At 52.6% G+C, this 17,541-nt stretch overlaps 6 protein-coding genes across 6 annotated transcripts; 2 read left to right on the forward strand and 4 right to left on the reverse strand.

Moving 5' to 3' along the window:
- Positions 1 to 789: 789 nt before the first annotated feature.
- P170DRAFT_433715 (RFX family transcription factor) lies at positions 790 to 4,044 on the reverse strand. The gene is made up of 4 exons (XM_024848560.1): positions 3,801 to 4,044; positions 2,903 to 3,632; positions 2,514 to 2,831; positions 790 to 2,459 (listed from the first exon to the last, which is right to left on the reverse strand). Exons 1-4 carry the CDS (start codon positions 3,814 to 3,816, stop codon positions 848 to 850), a joined length of 2,676 nt encoding a protein of 891 aa, XP_024707139.1. The 5' UTR covers positions 3,817 to 4,044; the 3' UTR covers positions 790 to 847.
- A 134-nt stretch (positions 4,045 to 4,178) lies between these two features.
- P170DRAFT_433716 (succinate--CoA ligase (GDP-forming) subunit alpha) lies at positions 4,179 to 5,940 on the reverse strand. The gene is made up of 7 exons (XM_024848561.1): positions 5,756 to 5,940; positions 5,656 to 5,684; positions 5,439 to 5,565; positions 5,319 to 5,381; positions 5,215 to 5,240; positions 5,042 to 5,124; positions 4,179 to 4,964 (listed from the first exon to the last, which is right to left on the reverse strand). Exons 1-7 carry the CDS (start codon positions 5,920 to 5,922, stop codon positions 4,464 to 4,466), a joined length of 996 nt encoding a protein of 331 aa, XP_024707140.1. The 5' UTR covers positions 5,923 to 5,940; the 3' UTR covers positions 4,179 to 4,463.
- A 178-nt stretch (positions 5,941 to 6,118) lies between these two features.
- P170DRAFT_377064 (Elongator subunit ELP3) lies at positions 6,119 to 8,267 on the forward strand. The gene is made up of 2 exons (XM_024845390.1): positions 6,119 to 6,521; positions 6,579 to 8,267. Exons 1-2 carry the CDS (start codon positions 6,221 to 6,223, stop codon positions 8,003 to 8,005), a joined length of 1,728 nt encoding a protein of 575 aa, XP_024707141.1. The 5' UTR covers positions 6,119 to 6,220; the 3' UTR covers positions 8,006 to 8,267.
- A 399-nt stretch (positions 8,268 to 8,666) lies between these two features.
- P170DRAFT_471765 (uncharacterized protein) lies at positions 8,667 to 9,184 on the reverse strand (the record flags this gene model as incomplete). Its single annotated transcript, XM_024852867.1, has 4 exons — positions 8,667 to 8,744; positions 8,822 to 8,914; positions 9,014 to 9,071; positions 9,147 to 9,184. 4 exons carry the CDS (start codon positions 9,182 to 9,184, stop codon positions 8,667 to 8,669), a joined length of 267 nt encoding a protein of 88 aa, XP_024707142.1.
- Positions 9,185 to 9,728: 544 nt separating this feature from the next.
- P170DRAFT_401447 (1-(5-phosphoribosyl)-5- ((5-phosphoribosylamino)methylideneamino)imidazole-4-carboxamide isomerase HIS6) lies at positions 9,729 to 10,778 on the reverse strand. Its single transcript, XM_024846369.1, has 3 exons — positions 10,449 to 10,778; positions 10,141 to 10,327; positions 9,729 to 10,026 (listed from the first exon to the last, which is right to left on the reverse strand). The coding sequence occupies exons 1-3, from the start codon at positions 10,746 to 10,748 to the stop codon at positions 9,743 to 9,745; spliced, it is 771 nt and encodes a 256-aa protein (XP_024707143.1). The 5' UTR covers positions 10,749 to 10,778; the 3' UTR covers positions 9,729 to 9,742.
- Positions 10,779 to 10,978: 200 nt separating this feature from the next.
- On the forward strand, positions 10,979 to 11,928 carry P170DRAFT_351315 (uncharacterized protein; the record flags this gene model as incomplete). Its single annotated transcript, XM_024843853.1, has 2 exons — positions 10,979 to 11,332; positions 11,401 to 11,928. The coding sequence occupies 2 exons, from the start codon at positions 10,979 to 10,981 to the stop codon at positions 11,926 to 11,928; spliced, it is 882 nt and encodes a 293-aa protein (XP_024707144.1).
- Between the last annotated feature and the right edge of the window lie 5,613 nt (positions 11,929 to 17,541).

Here is a 17,541-nt window from a genome sequence, read left to right on the forward strand (position 1 = left end):
TTGTTTTTCTTTTTGGAGTTACGTCTTACGAAGCACGAAACAGAGTATTCAGAATAAATGGGAACTTCGGGAATGCTATTTGTCACTTGAATACATAAATCATCAACACTACTTCATGAAATAAGATTGAGTCCAATGTGGCCATCGATAAAACCCAAACGGAGGATCCAAAGGAGGCAGAAAGATAATCCAAAGCTAGAAGACGGGGGGAATCATCCAGAGCAAGGAAAATCCAGAATTTCCTCACATAGCTGCGAGACACGCTCGCGGGCATGTTTCCAATTGAAACCCAAGGCTATACCAGCCCTTGGGCACAAAAAAAGTAAGAAACAAAAGAAAGAGACAGAACGGGGAGGGGAAGAAATGGAGAAATGATTATAAAGAGCGTATAAGGGGGAAATGAGGTTATGGCAGCAAGAAACGATGAATCAACTCGCAAGGGGTTGATCCGGGGATTTTATGTACAGCGACGGGCTCGGTCTCTCGGGGATAGAAGAAGAAAGTCAAAGGAAACAACAGTAAATAGTGCTTTCGAGCGGGATCAACCACGCTATTAAATGCGTATGATTGTCAACCTGAACAAACCGCAATGCCGTAGGTCGACGTATCTCGAATCGATGCTCTCGTTTCTCGTTTCTCGTGCAAAGATCGTCGAACGCCGAACTGTCCTTGTACATGAATGTAAATAAGTCACCCAACCAAAAATAAGACTCCTGAAAGAGAACCAACTCCACCCATAGGCACATGAAAAGGGAAAGAACAAGGAAAGGAAAAAGAGAAAAAAAAAAAAAAAAAAAAACGGGGGGGTTGGGAATTCCAAAAGAAACAGACGACAGAACAAAGGCCGTTATATGACAACGACATCCCCCTCGGCATCGGCAGGATCGGAGGCCATCATGTCACCATATTTACCGACAGTCATCAGCATCGAATCGTCGTCAAGATCAATGGCACTGTCATCATTGTTTGGGGCATGGAAGGCGGCAATGTTGTCGGATATGTTGGACTTGTCGTTTTCCATGGTGTGTTGGCCATGGTTCGGTGCCACTTGCGACGATGATCGTGCATGCGAGAACCCTTCACCCGGCACGGGGCTGGTGCCTGCGCGGGACTTGGCCTCGGCGGCATGTTGAGGTAAATTGGGGGTCATGAACGGCCGATCGTGGGCAACGTCGGAGCTGTGAGCTTGTTTCGCCAAAAAGCCGTTCGCTCCGGAGTGTTGCGACGACGCCGAGACTGCCTCCTGCAGGGTGCTGGGTGTGTGGCGCATGAAGCCACCCTTCTCTGCCTGCCACAACATCATTTCGTGGAAGAAGACCTTGGTCATCCACCAGGCGCTGAAGCTTTGGGCGCCCCCCAGTGTCAATCGATGCAGGATACAATCCCACAGGGCATCCACTTTTTCGATGATACACTGGGTCCGGTGGTTGGGGAACGCCGCCGGTAAATTCAAGATGAACGAGATCCACTTGTCCGGAAAGTTGTAGTCTTCGCCGCTGGAAGACGAGTCGACGGGACATCTGTGCGCTTGAAGATCTTCCTCCAAGTCCGGCTTGGTGTAGAAGGGAAGGGCAGCGGATCCATTCGGGTCGGAAAGGGGGGTAAGAAGGGCCGGGATATCATGTTTCAGGATTTGCTCCGTCGTCCGTTCCGCACAACTGGGGATATTGGCCCGTGTAATCATTTCCCTCGGGTCAACCAAGGTCTTGAAGTCGAACCACATCTGATTGCGGTTGTCCGGGTGGCAGAGCCAGGCTGCAGCCGCATTGGCGGATTGGTTCACGTCGAGCATATGTCGAAGCAAGTTGCAGAAGATCTGGGCCGGGACCAGTCTCGCCAACGATACATGCGTCGGCTGCGCTTTGAAAGTCTCCGCAATGTGGCCGGTCAGTCGCTGTGATATCGAACTAAAGGCGTCCAGGACGAGTTTAGGCACGACCTGGGTGGTGAGCGGAGCCACGAAGGCGATCATTTTCTGGTACATGAGCCAGTCGCATTCTTTAATCCACGGTGCAAGATTAGGGTGGGTCAAGAGCTTTTGCACGGGGACCGTCAGGGTGCCGTGGAAAGCAGAGAAGTACTTCAGGAGGTTGCGCTCCTTGCAGTAACGAAAACTGTCTATAACAGATATGCAGTGCGAACGATATAGGGCCGCCAGAGCGGCCGCGACTTTCGAGTCGGTGTTAGCCGGGAGATAACCGGTGATATCTGGGAGCTGGAGCGTTTCGTTATCAACCGCCGCTACGTCCGTCTGAGGAAGCTGAAGCATCTGGTAAATGATCTTTCCGGAATGGCTTGCTACATTTTCAAGGGTAGCTGGGTAGGTCGGCGGTGATCGAGGCGAAGGCTGGCAGCCACAGGCAGGCAGCGACAACTGGGTTGAGAATCGGGGAGCGAAAGAGGTTGTAGGCGACGGGAACATTGCAGTGTCTGCAGATGATTGTGGTAATACGCTAACACTAGGAGCCACATGAGTTTCGACTGCGCCGACATGTCCTGCATCTGCCGCATACCTTCTTTGGAAGTCGGTGTCCATCTTGGTCTCCGTCGTAGTAGCTGCGCCGTTGGCGTTGGCCGGAATCTGGGGGTTCAGTGGCGGCGGCTTCTGCTGCTTCTCTTCGATCACCGTCAAATCCACGTAGTGATATTTTGATTCCCCGCGAACACCCAGGCGCCGAGTTTGCACGTTAGGGAATATAATGCGCACAAGCTTGCCAAACGAGGCGGGATTCAGGACAGAGACGCGCTCGGTGCCACATTTCTCTGCATAACAGCAGTACACCCGGTCCCGTCGAACAGAACCACTACTTTTGCGACAATTTTCCTTCAACCTGGGAAGACGTGAGCCACGGGCCGCGTGGAAACCCGGTCCCTCGGGCTTGAAGATCGAAGGGATACATACCAGATCATCGCAAAGACCTGCTTGACCTTCTCGGCCTTACCCCCAGCACCTTCATGTTTCAGAACCTCGGCGGCCATTTCCTTCAGCGAATAGCCCTCGTATTGCCGCAGCAATTTGCGCAGCTCGTTATCATTGGCTAGAGAAGAGCTGGAGCCCTTCTTCTTCTTGGTGCCGGCCTCTGAATGGTCGTTTTCCTCCAAGGCATGGTCTGGGACATGGTTTTCAATCCCACTATCATACATCGGTTGGTACTGGGGCATTGTCATGGCGGACAGCCCATGTGACGCCAGGCCCGACGACAGTGAGTGGTGGGACAGGTGGTGGCCGTGCATGGCATGGCTGGGAAAATCCTCCGCTCTGGGCATCACTGGATGGTGAGCTTCATGGATGGTTGGGTCAAGGGGCGAGCCGTTCACGGGGTGGGATAGTTGCTGCCCAAAGCGCATGATGATATCTTCCGGGTTGCCTCCGAAGACATTATGACTCGCCGAGGGTTGGGCGGGGAGGAATTGAGAGAAACCGTCAGGCAGTTGCTGGTCCTGCGTCTGCTGGGTGGTGTTGGAGTGGATGCTTGCTGTCGAGCCTCGCGACCTGGGACGACGACTGTTCCTTGATACCACGGTTTCCGAGCGCGACCTCATGAGATCGGCCGTTCCGGGGCGGCTAAGCGGGGGCGCGATTTGCGTTGTCTGCGATGCAACGCTGGAAGCCTGCGAGGCAGCTCTGCCGACTATACCCATCACAAAATTAGCTGGGCCAACGGTGAGGTGACCTCATCGCCAGCCGCGAGGGCGACGACGTGGGTGGGGAAAGAAAGATAGAACAAAACAAGGCCGGCAAGCCGTAGGAGAGAAGGGGACCAGAGGGGCGAGGGCGCGAAAGAGCAGGGAGCAAATACCCATATCGGGAGGCATCGTCGGCCGTCTCGTGTGTTCTTTATTTTCCGCAGCAGGCGGGTGAGTTGCTGGGGAGTCCGGGCAGTAGCGTGTGTTTTGGTGCTGTGGCAGCCTCGACCACACACGGCGATGACGGTGCAGAGAAGCACAGCAGGCAAGAGGCCAGTGCAGCAGTCGGAGGGTCAGCCAGTGGTCGTCAGGGCATCAAGAGACCAGCCTGCGTCTATAGACAGCACGTCGTTCCGGTCGTTGGGGGGGCGAGTGATTCGATGATTCGAGGGACTTTGGAGGGAAGAATAAACAGAAAACGCCGTTCCTCAAGCAACGACAGCGGTTGGTCACGTGGATGCTGAGGTCAGCAACCACAACAAACGCGGCATGCATCCCTTGCCTCAGGCCACCGTTACATAATCCTTCGGATGTATCGATATATATATATCTCTCTCTAGATATAAATCTGTCACTATACATAGAGAAGATTCCCGATTTACAGATGCAATCACTAATTACTCCCGAGCTTCTCTAACCGTAGGCAAACAATGATGGGGGCAAAGTACACGAGCGATCATGGACACAAGAAAATACACAACAAAGAAGGAACTAGGAACCGTCTAGTAGCCACAATGGAGAGTCGGTCTATGGTGATCGACCATGGCAGACCTCCTTTAAACCAGGTCGCGCTTCACAAACTCGGCCAGCAGAGCCTTGCCCAGACCGGCAGGGCTTCGCTCGACGACCACTCCGGCATCCTGGAGAGCGGAGATCTTCGAGTCGGCACCACCCTTGCCACCGCTGACAATGGCACCCGCGTGGCCCATGCGACGGCCGGGGGGAGCGCTGATACCGGCGATGAAGCTGACGGCGGGCTTGTTGTGGATGTTGTTGGCCTTGAAGAATTCGGCGGCGTCCTCCTCGGCGCTACCACCGATCTCGCCGATCATGATGATGCCGTCGGTCTCCTCGTCCTGGAGGAAGATACGCAGGCAGTCAATGAAGTTGGTGCCGGAGAAAGGGTCACCGCCGATACCAACGACGAGAGACTGGCCCAGACCGGCCTGGGTGGTCTGGTTCACGGCCTCGTAGGTCAGAGTTCCGGAACGGGAGACGATACCGACACGGCCACGCTTGTGGATGAATCCAGGCATGATGCCGATCTTGCATTGACCCTGTATCACGGGGGAGAGTGGGTCAGCGTCGCGCATCTCGAAGATTCTCATGGGCAATCCTAGGGAGAGCGACTTACGGGAGCGATGATACCCGGGCAGTTAGGTCCCACCAGACGGGTCTTGTTCTGGGTCTTCAGCATGTCCGTGATGCGAACCATGTCTATTCAGCTTCAAGTTAGTTTCGGGGCTAGAAAGACGATATCATTCGCGCCAAAAGCAGCCACAAGCGAAAGGGTGGAGGAAAACATACCGTGCTGGGGAATTCCCTCGGTGATACTACATCAAAAAACAAGGGGGAAAAATCCTCGCGTCAGTAAATGCGAATCGTCTCCGTTGTCCGCTGGCGAAACTTACCAGACAGCCAGAGGAACCTCGGCCTCGATCGCTTCCTCGATACCCTTGGCGGCGAGAGGGGGGCTAGTGTGTGATTAGTCTCTGAGGATCTGGATCGCGGTACGCCTGTCGGGTTCATACGGAACGAAGATAGCAGAAGCGGTAGCACCGGTTTCCTTCACGGCATCGCGCACATTCGCAAAGACGGGTCGGTCAAGGTGCGTCGAGCCGGCCTTCTTGGGGTTGGTACCACCGACGACCTTGGTACCTGGGAGCTCGTCAGCGTGACATTCCAACTACCTACGGCAGCAGGATCTGCTGCCAGCTATATTGCGGTGCGCATGGAACGGGGATATACCGTAGGCGATAGCTTGCTCGGCGTGGAAACTGGAGAAAAGTAGAGATACAACGTCAGCGTTTGGCACGAAGCGATCGGGCGCGAGGAGCAGAACACGTACGTTCCCTGCTTTCCGGTGAAGCCCTGGAAGAGAACCTTGGTGTCGGCATTGATGCGAAGGTTCTGGACGGTGTCGGCGTAAGGCGTGGCACCCTGGGCGTAGCCGCGTCGCTGCACGGGAGCAGCGTTCCGAATGGCAGAGAGGGTGTTACGGCGGAAGGCCTGCATGATGACGAGCAGAAGAGTCGAGACGAGACGGGGGGGAGAAGAGGGAAGAGCGGAGAGGCGAATGAATGAGTGACGGGAATGTAGGAAAAGGATGTCGTCGGGAGGGAGACTTTTCGGGACAAAGCTTTAAGCGGATCCGAATTGTCGCGGGCGGTCGGTTGTGCTTCGCCCGCTTTTTTTCCCTCCCACGGCCCCTCCTCCTCCTCTTTATCGGCTTCTTTCGCCGTCTCCTGCTGCTCGTCTATCTTTGAGCCTGCCTGTGCGCTTGCGACCTGCAAGCCCCCTCCCTCTCTTCAACATGGCGACCGCCACCATGACGATGCCGCCCCCGTCCAAGCCCAAGCCGAATGCAAAGCTCGCCCCGGAGAATGAACGCTACATGAGGGCCTGTTCGGACATCGCCAACGCTTTGATTCAGGATTACGAGTCGCAGGTCGATTATACCAAACCCAAGAAAGACCTCAACCTCAACCGGCTGCGCAGTCAGGTCGCGAAAAAGCATGCCTTGGGCAATTTGCCTCCGTTGACGGCCATCATCGCGGCCGTCCCCGAACACTATAAGAAGTATATTCTTCCGAAGCTAGTTGCGAAACCGATCAGTATGGTGCCCTTGACGCCGACCCCCTCCGCCGGGTCTCGCTAACCAGTCGTCTCAGGAACCTCGTCGGGAATCGCCGTTGTCGCGGTGATGAGCAAACCTCATCGTTGCCCTCACATCGCGTATACCGGTAACATCTGTGTGTATTGTCCCGGTGGTCCCGATTCCGACTTCGAATACTCGACGCAATCCTACACTGGCTACGAGCCCACGTCCATGCGTGCGATCCGAGCTCGCTACGACCCGTTCGAACAGGCGCGAGGGCGGGTGGATCAGATCAAATCTCTCGGTCACAGTGTGGACAAGGTCGAATATATCATCATGGGTGGAACGTTCATGTCGCTGCCTGAGGATTACCGGGAGAGTTTCATTGCCCAGCTTCACAATGCGCTGAGCGGGTACCAGACGGACAACGTCGACGAAGCAGTGCAAGCGGGCGAAATGAGTAACGTGAAATGCGTCGGGATCACCATCGAGACTCGACCCGACTACTGTTTGGACACCCATTTGAGCAGTATGCTGCGCTATGGATGTACGCGACTGGAGGTGGGTGTGCAAAGTTTGTACGAGGATGTGGCCAGGGACACGAATCGAGGCCACACCGTTGCCGCCGTTGCGGAAACCTTCAAGCTCTCCAAGGACGCTGGGTTCAAGGTAGTCAGCCACATGATGCCGGATTTACCTAACGTCGGCATGGAACGCGACCTGTTCCAGTTCCAGGAGTATTTTGAGAATCCGGCTTTTCGAACGGATGGGCTGAAGATTTACCCCACGCTGGTCATTCGTGGCACCGGTCTCTACGAACTCTGGCGGACGGGTCGCTACAAGAATTACACCCCCAATGCGCTGGTTGATATTGTGGCCCGGATTCTCGCTCTGGTGCCCCCGTGGACCCGCATCTACCGTGTGCAGCGAGATATCCCCATGCCACTGGTGACCTCGGGTGTTGAGAACGGTAACCTGCGCGAGCTGGCCCTGGCTCGAATGAAAGACTTTGGCACGACCTGCCGGGATGTTCGCACCCGCGAAGTCGGCATCAACGAAGTCAAGAACAAGATTCGTCCCTCGCAAGTCGAGCTCGTCCGCCGTGACTACTACGCCAACGGTGGATGGGAGACCTTCCTGGCATATGAAGACCCCAAGCAGGACATCCTCATCGGCTTGCTGCGACTGCGAAAGTGCAGTGCCACGCACACTTTCCGCCCCGAGTTCACCGGGCAACAAACCAGTATCGTGCGAGAGCTGCACGTATACGGTTCCGCCGTGCCGGTTCACGGACGGGATCCGCGCAAATTCCAGCATCGTGGGTTCGGAACTCTGCTGATGGAAGAGGCGGAACGCATTGCACGCGAGGAACACGGCAGCCTGAAGATCAGCGTCATCTCGGGCGTCGGTGTGCGCAGCTACTACGCGCGGCTCGGTTACAGCTTGGATGGTCCTTACATGTCCAAAATGCTAGAGCCCTTTGAATATGACGATTTGTGAGGGCACGACGGCCTCCATGGCATTGCAGCCCCCGATATGATCATGATTACGGATTTCTTTCCTGGTTGAGGAAGAGAATATAACAGGTTATCTGGCAAAAAAAGTTTTGACTTTAATTCATGTGGTATGCGGCGTTCCAGGGCTTCCTTATTCGGTGGCTTTTTTTTTTCTCTCTCCAAACATTATTCGGGGGCGTTTCCTAGTCAAGATAATCCCGGACATAGTATATGAAAAGAACTTCAATACATATGCTTTGCGATGCAATGAATCAATGTCAATTTGGAATCTCTCCAGTTTCTACGGCATGCCGAAATGGTAGAGTGGCAGAAGAATATATCTATTGAACCCAACACACTATATACAGACCGCAATGGACTCCGGAACTGACAGAATACCTGAAAGAGGCGGCTTGAGGACGTCCAACCTCGACAACAAATAGCAATAGGGGGAAAAACAACAAGATCGTGAAACGGTCTCGATCATGGCATAGGTATCAAAAACGGTGTAAGGGCTCTATCAGACGGCCCGACAATATTGCCGAGGCCGCAGGGCCTTGGAGCAGGTTCACACCCATCCACATTTCCGGCGGATTTTACAGGGTGGTTCAAGGCAAGCGATGGATCTCGCCGTCGGTAGGAATGATTGGAGAGAGAGAGGTCATCTAGTTCAGGGATATGGCCCCTCCCCTGTTACTCCGCATGTGGAGGTAGGCTTGGAAGGCGCAGAACACGAAGAAAGCCTGTTGGAACGAGAACATGTAGAGTCAGCAACCCAATGTCCGTTATTTGAGCAGGATCGAGGGTGGATCAAACGTACAACGTAGACCACGACGGCCGTGAAAAGCGAGGCTGCAACTGCAGAGCCATCCTCCGGTTCACCTTCAGAGCCGGTAAATCCATGGTGTTCCCTCTGTTTTCAAAATCCTTATCAGCCCTTCTTCTTGTAAACGGCGCGATTGCCGATGTAAAGATGACTGGGACGCAGCCAGTGAATACGGCGGCAACGAACCTTGTATAATGACCCGAGGACTGAAAGGATGACAATGGCGAAAAGAGAGATGACCACGCTGTATCAACAAATATCGTCAGTGCTATGCCAGTGAATGGGCCGTGGGAGGAATGAGGAGTATCATAGGGCTTACCAGGACCACGCATTTAATACCGACACGACAGGCTTCATCTTGACGTTGGCGAAGTGATGATGCGATCGACAACTGCACTGATTGATGTGATGTCGCTGAGCAGGTTCGGGCGGGTACTGAATGATACCGCAATATCCGATCAGAAGGAAGAACGATGGTGTAAGACAGCGGCGCTTAATGAAGGATGAAGCTTGGATCCTGTCCAGAGGCTGAATTGATGAATGGATGATGATGCTGGTGTCGGCGAGGGCGGGAGAGGAGCTCCGGACACAGACGCTTTAGCCGCATTCGGCGGCGACGTCGACCCTTTTGGCGCTTGTCCGCGTCACCAACAGTTCGCAGGCCGACTTGAGTCGCACCAGAGGAAAAAAGAAAAAACAAATTATCAGAGATTTATAATCCTTAATTTTTATTCTATTGTTCAATTTCAAATTAGTACAGTACTGTGTTACAATTATGTTCAAGTCGGGATTGGGTGGGAGGGTGTCTGCTAGTTATATATAGTACCACCCACTAGTCTATAGTCTATAAGTATTACTTCGTACTGATGCACCAGATTGAAATTGCCCATCAAGGACCTGACTATATTCGGCTATCTAGTGAGATTGATTCCACGCAATACACTCTTCAAATGTAATGCCGGATCCGCCAAAAATGTCTAATGCGCTTCCAATGGTCAAATCAACCTTTCCCTGACTGCTCGAATGAACCTTTTCTAGATCCTGCAAACTACGGGCACCTCCAGCATATGTAATCGGGATGGTACACCATTGAGCTAGCTTGGATACTAGTTCCTCGTCGATACCTTGTTGTAGTCCCTCGACATCGGCCGCATGGATAAGAAATTCGGAACAATACGGCTCCAGTAACGAGATCGACTCTATCTTAAGGTTAGCACTGCAGGAAAGCACGGATGAAAGTGCAGACCAAGAGAAGGAAGCCATGGGAAAGCAAGAGGAAAGACGCAAGAGGCAAGAAGCAAGAAAACACTGACCCGGGGTGATCTCCATCTCCGTAATGGTTTGCCAGCGGTTCATGGCCACAAACCAGGTATTATCCTTTCTTCGGCAGCTTAGATCCAAGACCAGCTTTGATCTATCGCCACCCAGAGCTGATACAACCGACTCTAGTCGCTCGAGAGAGAACTTCCCTTCTGGAAAGAGGAATGATGTGATGATAACCTGAAAGACCATGGTTAGCCCGCTACCTGAATAATGACGATAGTAGACCAAAGCAGTTGACAGCATCCAAAAAAGAGGAGTCGGCTGATAACAAAGGGAATACCCAGAAGTGCTGGCCTACCTTCTCGGCACCCTGGTCAATCCAATACTGGGCATTCTTGTCGGTGATGCCCCCTGCAACCTGGAGCCCCCCAGGCCATGCCCTGAGTGCCTCCTTTGCAGCATCGTCGTTCCCAGGCCCAAGCATCACGGCATGACCACCGCGTAAACCATGCTTATGATACAATTCTGCGTAGTGGCTGGCGGGGAGCTTCGATACGTAGTTTGTCTTCAGGTCCGCGGATACGTTGCTTAAGGTGCCTCCGACGATCTGTTTAACCTGACCCGAGTGAAGGTCAATACAAGGCCGGAATTTAGTCATTCTGTTCAATTCAATTCGTTCTTGCTTTCTGACTGACGGTGATCGAACATTTCCATTGTGGAAATCCGACGAGGGGCTGGTTTGGTATCTTATCGCACGTGACCAAACGTGCCTTCGAGGTAAAGCCGCCGGGAAAAAAAAATTACCTGTCGAGTCTGTTTGCGATTCGATCGCCTGCATTGAAAACTCCCCGCCAGCCTGACTACCGACACACGGTTTACCATTTGAACATGGTTGGAAAACGGAAGAGGGACTCGTCAGTTGTGTCGAGATCCACAACTGCAGAGGACCAAGAAACAGTCCCTACGGCTCCTATCGATACCCATTCTCATGATGTGTTCCGCAAATTTTTCGAAGCCCAATTCCAGCCCATAGAGTTACCTGGGGATCAGTTCAAGCGCGACGGAAAAGAAAACGCAGAGGAAACCGACGAAGAAGTCTCGGAGGGGTCTGAAGGTGGATCGGAATGGGGGGGTCTCTCCGGCGAGGATGAAGGTGACAACAAAGTCGAGGTAGTCGAACATCGGGAGCTGTCCACCAGAAAGGGCGACGAGCTTGACAAGAAGGCTCGCAAGGCTTTTATGGTACGTCTACAGTATACGTGGATGGTTGGATTTGGGGGTCCCGACTTTCTAATGTGAGAGAATTCCAGACCGCCAAACCCCCGTCTCTGTCTTCGAAATCGACAACGGACAAGCGCACACCGAACAAAGTCGAGAAGAGTGAGGAAGACAAGGCAGGCGATGCCGATGACCTGAAGAACGACCTTGCGTTGCAACGTCTTCTTAAGGAGTCCCACCTTCTGGAGTCCGCATCGGAACTCGCACCCACGGGCAAAAACCGACTCAAGGCTCTGGACCTGAGAATGCAAACACTGGGGGCCAAGACGTCACTTTACAAGCAGAACATGCCTTCCTCTCACCGGAAAGGCATCAAAGCCAAGGCTGAACAGCGAGAAGACAAGCGACGGAGAGAAGCAAAGGAAAACGGAATCATCCTAGAAAAGCCGGCACCCAAGAAAGCGGGCGCAGGGCGACGGGAACGAGGAGTTGGAGGACCTTCCGTTGGGAAGTTCGCCGGCGGCACCCTGAATCTGAGCAAACGGGACATATCGGCCATCCAGGGGCCCAGCCGGTCGTCCAGCCGGTCGTCCAGAGGGAGGGGGAGAGGCCGTCGTTGAGATGGCAGTTTCCGATGTCGGTTGCTACAGCGCAGGACGATCAGTCTTCCAGCCATGTCAGACCAGAATACTCGAGCCCACCCTTCCACTGATGACAGAGCATTCTTGTTTCAGGATCTCTTGTTTGGGAATACGACCTGCTGCATGCGCGAGGATGGTAGGAGCGTCGACGGCCAATCCCTCCACTTCCTCCCCCTTCCCCGCCCTCGTGTATCCTGCATTTTTCTAACTCTTGTCGGCAAAGTTAGGGCCTGTTCGAGGCCGCAGTTCGTTACCTTGGGTTGCATCCGTCATGAGACGGCTCTGGCTGTAATCGACAAACCCATCAACAAGGACGGGTTCACTCTGAGACTTCTAGTCTGGACCTAGGAACTCTATTCTCCAAATCCACGGGGCAATGATTCTCAAAGCACGCACCAAGTTGTTCCCAGTGCACGAGGGCCAAGTTCTGCGCCGTCGTTCCAGATATGGCGAAATCTCCGGTTAAGGCTAAGATTCGACGACGACGCGCTAAATCCGAGACATTCCTTCATTGTCAAGCTCAAGAGGAGTTTGTCCCTCTGGATTTTCAATCTTGATACATCGACGCGGAAGTGGTGTCGTCTCAGATCTCATAGGAATCTCGAACTCCCTAGACTTTTGCTATCTATAGTTAGATATGTACTATATACATGTAATCGAGATGGAAGCCCGTCTATGTATAGAACAAATGCTGGATCTGAAACTTGAATAAACAAATCCTTTTCTTGTCGCCTCAGATGTATCCGGAAGACAGTCGGAGAATTCTATGATCGCCAGGAGGCTCCTTTTTTTTTTTTTTTTTTTTTTTTCTTCCTATCTTGTTTCTCCATCCCTCTGTTTCTTTTGAATTCGGGGTTTTTTTTTGCTAATTTTTTTTTTGAGCTTGCCCTCTTCACCCCGACCATGTAAATCCTTCGTTAGTCCCTCAATCCAATATATCCATTATGTTTTTTTTTGAGTTACTGGTTCTGCGGCTACTTTAGTCTGTTGGCCTAGTGGATAAATTCTGGAGCGTCCCACTCGTACCCTCCACAGAGAAAAACGAAGTGTGTTTTTGTTTTTGGTTTTCTGTTTTTGGTTTTTTTTTTTGTGGCTCGCCCTGTCCCTTTTGCCGTAGAAATCCCGTGCTACCGGGGTACCTGCATGGATAGCTCAACTCGTTCCTGGTCTAAATGTTAGTTGGAATCTAAAAAGACAATGTGAAGAAGTACTGCATTAGTCAGGGATACAAAACAGACGTCGACCTCAGGCGCTCTGGCCATGTGCTGCAAACCATCAGGGACACATTAGGCGTTTCAGATTCTGCACGTAGCCATTCCAAGCAACATCTCATCACAAAGGTCAGCGAGAGGCCACTTATTGCGAGTCAGTGTCAGCTCGGTTGCGGCAACAGAGGGAAGTGAAGAAAAGAGAAAAGTCCGGGAGGCAGAGGGGACCACAGATACCGCACGGAATTGTCTCGACACCATTCCGCTGGCGACCCTGGTCTTTTCGTCGTCATCTTCTTCCTCCCCTCCCCCCCCCCCTTCCCCCTCTTTTCTCGTATCCCAGGTTTCCCAGCCCCGTTGTTCAACGGGAGAACTCCGGAGAATTCCAGTAGACACGAAACCCTAACCAAAATGACCATGCTAAGGGTCGATAAACCGCATAACACCTCTCTTTCGCCTGATTTGGACGATTGCAAGGTGGTATGGTCAAAAGGGAATGCGTAATCAGTATGCTTTAGTGCTCAATCCAGTCCTTGGCATTCGATGTAGTCAAGAGAAGGTGGAGTCATAGGGGGCTCCGGTCTTTTCCAGATTCGCAAGTCTATTCGGATGCCGAGGATGGGAGCAGGAAGGGTGTCCCGAAGCAGTATGTGCCCAGTTAGTGCTGGATTAAGACCTCCTCGAAGCCCTTTGCGGATGTGGCCTAGACGTTGTGATGATCACGAGTCCCACCGAGGCCTGGGAGTTTCAGAAAATTCGAACTTCGTTCATCCGTATTCGAGTCCGAGAGGGAAGGAAAAGTGGGGGGAAGAAGAGGAAAAGGACGGAGTCCAAACCCGATCAACCCTATCAGGGGCCGCTCGGGCAATCGTGGGCTAACCGGACGGAGAAGCTTCCAGCCTTTCGACTGTGCCTCTGGAAAGGGGGATGGAGTGGACGGATGTTTATCAGATTTCGGGATAGCAACCAACCCGTGGCATGGAACTATGGAGTCGGATTGTTCTATTGACGGAGCACATACCGGATAGCTCACCCAGGGAGCAGTAAGGTCAATGATAGCCTGATAGATCGTACTCCGTACTGTCACCAGAATCCATAACCCATATGCAGGCTGCAGGTTTAGCTTGTCAGGATTGATTATTCCCCGCACGTTCTCTCAAGCACGTACCGTAGTCCCAACCGGAATGGATGTACCCATTATTCAGTCTGGAGCCAATATCCCGCACCCTCTGATCCGCGTGAGGTCTGAGGATGTGACCGGGGCCTGTCATCCATCGTCATATTCTCGAGAACGCACGGGAGCCATACTCCGGTAGGAACTCCATGGCTCCGGCGTGGATGCTCCGGGATCGAACGAAGCCGGGATGCTGATTGCAGTCTTCTGGAGGGTTTCAGTGGCGACGATCAAACGCGTTGCAACTTGCAAGCCGCCAGGCGCCAAGGCGACCGTTACGGTGACGGTACGGGTAATTTACGGCCCACCGTCTTGCCGCCGTCGAGAACCTCATGGAATCCGTCGCGATTCGGCTGCAAATGGGCCGGCTTAGGGTTCGACGATGGGAATCCATCTCCGGTGGAGTCCTCGCTCCAACTGCGTTCCGATTCTGGATCTGAACGTCCTGCCCGCCAGACCTGCTGACGTCGATGGGAGAGTTGCTCTCTCGAGGCTCGGACTTGGTTCTTAACCCAGCAACCAGCGCCCGGCACTTGGAAATTAGAGTACTACGGAGTTGCTGCCATTTCGTGGAGTCTTTGATTAATTTCCATTCTCCTGGTTCAATGAGAACGTCGTGCTAAAAATAAGACTCTTGTCATCCTTCGTTCCCCCTTTTTTTAATTTTTTAATTTTTAATTTTTAATTTTTTTTTGTTTTTGGTGCCCTTCCTTCCTTTCCCCCATAAACTCGCCCAAGAACTTCATACTCCGTAGACTATACCACCATCGCTATGAACTATGGAATCCCACCACGCAAACCAATTGACCTATCTTCAACCTTGCGATCGCCTGGATTGGTCCATGACCGAGTTCGGCCGAAACTGTGGAGTACGTAGGGACGTCGTTGGAAAACTTGGTCGATCCGACCAATTAGCAACATATCGTACCTGTCAGAAGCCCGCAGTCTTTTCCTGTAGATCCTCTCCGTAAGTATCCCGGCCAACAGCCAACAGCCGACGGAGGAGCACCGAGCTGCATAGGAGTACGTTCCTGTCGGATGAACGTTGGTGGTGCCATGGAAAAGACAATTGTACTTTGACTCGCGCGTGTTCTCTACCAGTTACCACTCGTCCGAGGTTCAACTTGCGGCTAAGCTTTGCCGTTTCCCTCTGATCAATTGGGCTTTGCAGATCACCCCTGATGCCCGCCGTTTTTTGCTCTGGAACCGTTGTGATGACAATCACCATGTGGTCTAAGCCAGGAGTATCATGGTCGCGCATGTCCCAAACCCGCTTCATGCTGCATCGCGTTCTCCCCAAAACGTGAATCTACCTAGAGTTGGGATGTTTACGCGCCGATGGCAAAATCAAACCCCGACTGGTTCTTAGACCTCGGCCATAGATTGGGGTCATTGCCGATCATCATTCCTGAATATGCTACGTAGTACTCCCGAGTAAGCAGCCAAACAGCACTTCTTCTCCCCTGTCGCGATTCGATGGGCACGGAGTAGTTCGGTCGAACGCACCGTGCTCGGGCTGGGCTTTCTTTTCCACTTCGAATTCCGTAGACAAGCACATAGTACGGAGTAAATGCTCTGGATTTGGCGTCAGACCCGAGCCCAGATGGCCTCTGCGTTTGTCGTCCTCACATGGCCGCAAAGAAATCGATATTCTATAGCCAGACTGCGTGTGGCGGTATCCTAAAGCCTCGTACCACCCTGTTGTTCACATTATGTTCCGGTGCGAAGAGACCAGTCACGTTGATTTATCATATATGGTCGAATGTTCCGGCATCCTGAGCTAGCTTGCGAGGCTGCGTTTAGACTCTTGGCCAGAGGGGTGCCGGGTCAACCTTCAACGATGAAAACGGAGCACGGAATAGTTATGTGAGTGATAAATCCAGATGATAGACCATACATGGCTGTTCCGGGGCAGGTCTGCCCTCTGCAATAATGCATGATGGCCCACGAAGCCACGAAGTGGCGTTACCTCACCGGTCTGGCGCGACGTTAAGAACGCCGATGTAGTTTAGTGGTTGGCCTGATGCCATCCCCGAGTCTTCTCTTCGTATGGAGTAGCATTATTATTGACAAAAGCAATCATGTAAGATAAGTACATACGCTGTACTGCGTAGTACGGGGCATGTAGGTCATCTATTTTTGGCGTCAATGCACCGTCCGTTGAATTTGCCAGTGAAGGACCCCACTGCTGACTTGCATTGAGTAAGACTCGCAGGGGACCTCTGCCATCGTACCGCCGTTGTAGGAGCCCAGTGACTCTGGGATTGACCTGTCAGACTGCGACCTGCGAGTCCGAGACCCATCAAAGTTCTCAAAGGGGCGCTAAAAAAAAAAGGAAGGTCATACCTGCCTTGCCGCGGGAGTAGCTCTGACCATCCATCATTCCATACAACTACGTCGAAGGGCAAAAAAAATGATATCAAAACCGGGCAGGATCCCCTATGCATCCAACACCTGCTCCGTAGTGGTGGTGGCCCCTCCTCACCACCGCTTGGAGAGGGGGGTGTGGGTTTACGATATCGTTCAATAGGAGCCCTAGGGGCGGTGGGGCTCGATCAGGCTACCTCCCATTGGCGCATCGTTAGCGCTCACCTGGCCGCTGAAACAAGGGGGCGAATGCTTCACTGCTGTTTCCTGTGCCCGTTTCATCTGTTTGTGCAGGCTTGGCATTGTTTGGCTCCACCCGGAGCGGCATCCATGGATGCTACGCTCTCCAAGATACATTATTGACCGGCAGCACTAGGGAAATTCGGAAGGCTGGGACTGGGAAGTGGGAAGGTTCTCCGTGGATTATGGGTATCCTCTGTGCATGCTCCGGCGTAGTTTTTAATTTATTAACCGCCGTGTTGATCGCTTCGACTGCAGAAACTCAAGAAAGGTTGAGGTCAGCGTGCCATAGTAAGCTGACCCAATAAAACCTCGCTTTTCGGGCCATACGGGTAGGTAATCTATGGAGGACAGTAGATGCAGATTTAGGTTACACTCGTACTTGGGAAGAGATAAAAATAATTCACCTTCAAAAAAAGGGCAGAGTAGAAGGGACCCAAAAAATCAAATAAAAAACGAGAGAGGGAGGGTAGGGGCTGCCCTTTTCCGCCATCCAAAAATTAGGTTAAACTCTATGGAGCACAAAAAACATACCTACTATGCTATCCGCGCATGAGATCATACGGAGGAGTACTGTGTATGGAGGGCAGTTGGATGCAAGAG

This window comes from Aspergillus steynii (assembly GCF_002849105.1).
Source record: "Aspergillus steynii IBT 23096 chromosome Unknown P170scaffold_2, whole genome shotgun sequence".
Taxonomy (NCBI): domain Eukaryota; kingdom Fungi; phylum Ascomycota; class Eurotiomycetes; order Eurotiales; family Aspergillaceae; genus Aspergillus; species Aspergillus steynii.